The sequence below is a fragment of the Sminthopsis crassicaudata genome, chromosome 2 (genome assembly GCF_048593235.1).
Source record: "Sminthopsis crassicaudata isolate SCR6 chromosome 2, ASM4859323v1, whole genome shotgun sequence".
NCBI lineage: Eukaryota > Metazoa > Chordata > Mammalia > Dasyuromorphia > Dasyuridae > Sminthopsis > Sminthopsis crassicaudata.
Window position 1 is genome coordinate 151,588,606 of NC_133618.1, and position 6,000 is coordinate 151,594,605.

Genomic DNA, 6,000 nt, shown 5'->3' on the forward strand with positions numbered 1-6,000 from the left:
GCAAGAGAGACAAAATGAGGCTAGTGACCTTGATTTTTAGGCTGCATTAAAAATGACTAAAATATACCAAAAGTATTCAAATAGATATGGACCAATTACACTGTAATGTTCATTAAATAATTTTACTTTGTCCAACAAAATGAAAAATGAGAGTGACTATTAAAATATTTTTGTGAAAACAAGGAACTGGAAAAATGTTAGTGCTCCCAAAAACTAGAGAATGGTTAAACAAACTGTAGTATATGAATACTAAATTGTTATTATTCATTAAGAAATATGAGGAATTAAGAGAAACATAGGAAGATTTGTATGATTTGAAACTGAAAAACAATCTGCATAATGATTATAATGAAAACAGACTATAAGCTTGTCAAAAGCAAGAACTTTTTTTTTTCAATCATTATATCCTCAGTGCTTATCCCAATTCTTCATACACAGTGGGAATTTAGTAAGTATTTGTTGAATTAAAGAGTACAAGTGAAAAGAAATCTAAAAGGAAGTCCAATATTGATTAATTATAGTATTCTATCTTGGTCCTAGAAAACAGATAATAAAATGAGGGAACATGGAGACAGATTTTTGCAGTGTCAGATGCGATCACTACATTATATGTTTTTGCTTAACCATTTTTTCTTTTTCTTACAATGGAGGGGTATTTCAGTTTATTAGAGTTTGTCTTCCTTTTAGTAATCTTAAAGATCTCTCTATTAAAGCTAGGTAAAATTATATTTTAAAGTAAATGCCTTTGAAATTTATTTATAAGCATTAATTGACATGATAAACTTGTAAATGCTTTTTTGGTTGTTTTTAATAATTTGATAAAATTATACCTTCAAGCTTGAGATTAGATGAATATTTTCTTATACAAATTCACTTTTTGCTGGGGAATCCATAAAAGATGGATTGTAAAGATGATTATTATCCAGTGAGATTTTTTTGTTATCCAGTATTTGTTTTTGTTGTTGTTGTTGTTGAATACATATAGATGGAATGTGGCATGGTGAATTTGCTGAACATCAACCTCACATGGCTCAAGATTCATTAAACAGTGGAAATGAATCAGATTGTATCAACACATCAGGCCATAAAACTGCTATAAATGTACCAGATTTCCTTCCTGCAATGCAGAAAGCCCTCTTTGTAAGACTTAGTCAGAAACATCAAGAGGATGGAGAACCAATTGGTCACCAGTCTCAAAGGACATTAAGCAAAGAAGAAGGTAATATCCAAAACAATACAATGTTACCTATTATGCTCTGTGAGTAGAGTGATCTAAGTCAATTTTTTTTAGTTCTGTTTATCCAGGATTCCCCTACTCAGCTTAACTCTAGCACTGCCAGTCCACTACTCTCTGCCCCACCATATGTTCCATTTATTGCCACAATTATGAACTCTTTGAGCAGACACTAAAATGACAAAAACAGATAATTGTAAAAAGTAATTGGATGATTGGGATGATCATATAGTAAGGATCAATGATTGTATGACCAAAGTAATGTACTTAATATGGCTGAAGAGCAGAGTGTAGGCCCAGTATTAAATGAATCAGAGTTGAAGCAAAAAACTTCAAGATCAATGTGAAGAAATAGGCATTTAACTTCTATTCCCCTTCAAAATAGTGCAGTTAATCTGAAAATGTAAATGGATCTCCAGTTGCAGAAAAAACTGTTGAACAAAGTTCTAAGTACTAATTTGGTATTTAGATTGTAATAGTAGTGTGTTTGTATATCTCATTTTCTGGAGTAATGAACATATTATATAATCTGTACTGCTTTGTTGAATATTTGGGAAATATTATTGTTTGAAATAATAAGAGTTGGAGAACCTTCATGTAAGTGAATTTTTTTGAATAGCTGATTAACCCTTTTAGTTTGAAAAATTGACCTTTTTTGGTGGAAAACACTTCAGAATTTGTCAGAACTTAATTGTAATCACTTCTCATAGTTGTTCATGTACATATTTATAATGTTTTTCTTTGTCCCCACCTTCTAAATTATGGCTTCCAATCTACTATAGGGTAAAAAAAATAAACAAGCTTATTAAAATCCTATATATTCTTCTAATTTTCTTGTAAAATCTATCTATATAGCTAGGTCAAGAATTCGTTTTGACCTTATCTTAATAAATGCTGTGAGATACTGGTCCATTTTCACTTCTGCCATACTGCTTTCTAGTTTTCTCAACAATTTTTACCAAATAATGAATTCCTGTCCTAAAGACATAAATTCTTACACTTGTCAAGTAGAAGGTTATTATATTTACTTGCTGCTATAAATAATATATCTATTTCATTGACATGTCTTTAGATTTCTTAGCCAGTGCCAGATAGTTTTGATAATTATTTCCTTGTAATACAGTTTAAGATCTGGTCCTTTTAAATCTCCTTTCTTTACACTTTTTTCCCCATTGTTTCCTTTGATATTCTAGATTTTTTTTTTGTTTTTCCAAATGAATTTTATTATTATTTTTCTAATTCATTAAAGTAATTTTTGATAATTTAATTGGAATGGTATTGATATGTAAATCAATGTGTGTAAAATTATATTGGCCTTTTCTAACCATGAACAATTACTATATTTTCAATTATTTAAATCTAGATAATGTTGATATATAATATGCACTCAAAGACATCCTTATGTACAGTTTATTGGCCTCCATTTCTATTTGATTTTGACAATACATTACTTTAAAGAAGTCATTGACTCTGGTACTGCAGTTAGCAACTGTGCAACCACTCTGTGTGTGTATGTGTGCACACACATACGTGTATATGTGTATGATATTCTAGTCCAAAAGAGTATCTTATTCTAGCTTCTATTTTTTCATTTCCCTCATTGTTAGCTCAGGTTTCAGAGAATGTTATTATAAAGACCATATGTGTTTTTGAAATTTTAAATTTAAATGTGACCTTTTTTTGAATTTTGTTTGCTTTTAGATGATAATGTTAACTGGTATTCCAGTAGTGAAGAAGAAGAGGGAAGTAGTGTCAAATCAATATTGAAAACTTTACAGAAACAAACAGAGACTTTAAGGAATCAACAACATTCCACAGAACTTGGTACTCCTACTGATCCAAGACTTGCTAAAGACAAAAATACAGGAAACCAAATTGTTGATCCTAGACTTAGGGCTGTCCCAAGACAAAGTGTTAGAAAACCTGATTCTGCTCCTTTTGATCCTAGACTTGCCCGAGATCCCAGGAAATTAAAACTTAACGAAAGTAGTCACCCAAGCCCTTGTATTAGTGGAGGAAAATTTGATTTACACCATACAAATTCTGGGGCTAAAGTCAAACAAAAAGGAGTAGATGAAGAAGAAGAAGAAACAGAAAGAGAGCTGAGAGAAAAAGCTTTCCTAATACCTTTGGAATCTTTACCTGGTATAACATTACAAGATCCAAGGTCTCAGCTTAGACAATTCAGCCATATTAAGATGGATATTATCTTGACCAAACCAAACTTTGCAAAATACATTGTATGGGCTCCTGAGGATTTACTTCCAGTACCCTTACCTAAACCTGACCCCATTTCATCAATTAATTTACCTCTTCCACCACTTATAGCTGACCAGAGACTAAATAAATTACGTAACATAAACAGTGATCTTCATCAGAGTACAGTGCCAGCTGATCCAAGATTAGCAGCAAAAGCCAAAAATAATACTACAAGAAGTGGATATTTGGACCAACCTGGAGAAACCCATTGCCCAGGAAATAAATTAGGGGATCCTAGGTTGCAAAAAAATATTGATCCTAGACTTCATAGGCTGTCCAGTACAGACTCTCATCATGGGATTGCAAAGGATCCTCATCCATCAAAATTTGATCCACGTTTGGCCAGACCTAGTCCTGGTTCATCACAGACTTCAGGGGCAGTAAGTAATAAATCTGAGTCTGACTCTCTTCCTCCATATGCTCCTAAACTCTCAGCTTCAACTGGTGTTAGACTAGGAACACCAAGTTCTATACTTAGTGGCATTAGTTTGTATGACCCAAGGGAACATGGTTCATTGTCTTTATCAGATTCAACACCACTTTCTTTAGGAGAGAATGGAGAGAACCAGAAAAAAATCAGTGGCTTACAAAACAATGGCAAAATTGAGCCTTCTCCTTCAGAAGCTTTTCAAAAGACCACTCCAAATTTGGAAAAGACTACAGATGGGGCAGTTGATCCACAGTTGGATAAACAGAATAATACTATTAAGACTCAGGTTAAACCTGGGCCCCCACAACCCAGTACTGCACCGGCAGTGCACAACCTTCCAATCCAGGCTTTAACAGGATTAATAAGACCACAGTACAGTGATCCAAGACAGACAAGACAGCTGGGACAGGTGAATCAAGCACCAGATAATGATCCAAATGGAGATTCAGATGATAAATCCCTGAAGGATGTTTTTAAAACTTTTGATCCAACAGCTTCACCATTTTGTTAGCAATTGCTTTATTAAAAAATTCTTTTTACTGTTGCGACTATTGCAGTTCTCTGCTGTTTTGTAACTGGTTTACCTCTATGCTTTATTTATTTTTAAATTATAATTATCAACACTTTTTCAGCTGCTAATTCCAGAACCACATGCAGTTATATGCTCTAGTGTTTGCAAAGATGTGGTATTTTCTACATACTTTTTCAACTTCAGGGAGACTGTAATAATTGACTTATAGAAACAGATGTATCACGTTAGAGCTGATAAAAGCACTTTTCATTGTAAATAAAACATCATGAAGAACTGGGCACTCAACCTGTATATGTACAAGCTGTCTTTCATAATCAATGTTTAGACAAATAATTACCACTTTTGTATGATGTATAGTTTTGAGCAATACAATGTACATTACTTTACAATAAATATTTCAGACTAAGATCTTCTGAATTTATCAGGCCAAACCTGCTAAAACTGAAAGATAAACAAATGAAGTTAAAAAAAAAAAAAAAGCTTAATCCTCATTTTTAGAGCAGTTGATGTACAGACATCACTTTTATTCATGCTGTCAATATTTTTGTGTAAATGATAACTATATCAACTACTAAAGCATTCAAAATGTCTTATCTTTTCAAAGTATTTTCTTCTATACTGTATATAAAAATTGTGAAGTCTGTAACTAAAATGTTGTTAAAAGGTGAGAATATCTAAGTTGTCTAATACAAAACTTTTTATTTAATTTTCCACATAAAACAATTCTGAATTAGTGCTATAGGTTACATTGTGGTGTTTATGTATTTCAATGTATTTTTGTATTCAGCAGCTTAATTTGTATTGCTTTTTTGTATTGATGTTACTGCAGTACTTGTATTCATCGTGTCTTCAGCATTTTTAACAAAATTTTAAAAAGATATAGTGGGAGTCCATTAGTGACTATTAAACTGATAATGTTCTCAATGACCAGGTACCGTATTTTTACTTATAACTCTTGGAAAATAGAAACTACCTGAACCGATCTTATACAGAGATTACTGATATAATCAACTATACACAACTACCAGAAAAGAACCTCTTTTAAATTTAGCCCAATGGGCATTCTACCGTAAAAGGGACTATCTTGTGTTTGAGTATTTAATGTTCTCATGGTTTGTAAATCTCCTAAATTGATTAGAAATTGTATTTTTATAAAACCTCGTATTCTTGTGTATTTATTATAGTGTACAAATAATGGCTAGCCTATTTGTTTCAAATTTTGTCATGCACATAGTGTTTAGAACTCAGAAAATAAGTATTACACTGATACTCATATATCCTGAGCTAAAGATATATGATAGTGTTTGCTGATAGCAAATTCAGTAGGTAACTTTGAGAGGAGCATTTCATTATAAAACATAATGAAAGTAAAAGTTAGGATTTTTAAACTTAGCCTAGAAATTGGTCTTCAAATAAATATGACCACTTTTGCTAAGTAATTTTTAAAATTACATCCTAATTGTTTCTGTGGGAACCTGTCACCTTTGTACCTAGATACTCAGATAATAGCATAAGACTTAATATTACTATTAATGCATGTACACT

General features: G+C 32.0%; 1 protein-coding gene across 3 annotated transcripts in view; it reads left to right on the forward strand.

Moving 5' to 3' along the window:
* Positions 1 to 5,379, forward strand: part of ZC3H6 (zinc finger CCCH-type containing 6) — a 68,687-nt gene extending 63,308 nt beyond the window's left edge. For all 3 annotated transcript variants that reach the window (XM_074287692.1, XM_074287694.1, XM_074287693.1), the window contains exons 11-12: positions 986 to 1,219; positions 2,936 to 5,379. In XM_074287692.1, coding sequence (XP_074143793.1) covers positions 986 to 1,219; positions 2,936 to 4,434 — 1,733 coding nt within the window. In that variant the 3' untranslated portion in view covers positions 4,435 to 5,379. The remainder of the gene's footprint in view (positions 1 to 985; positions 1,220 to 2,935) is intronic.
* The last annotated feature ends 621 nt before the right edge of the window (positions 5,380 to 6,000 follow it).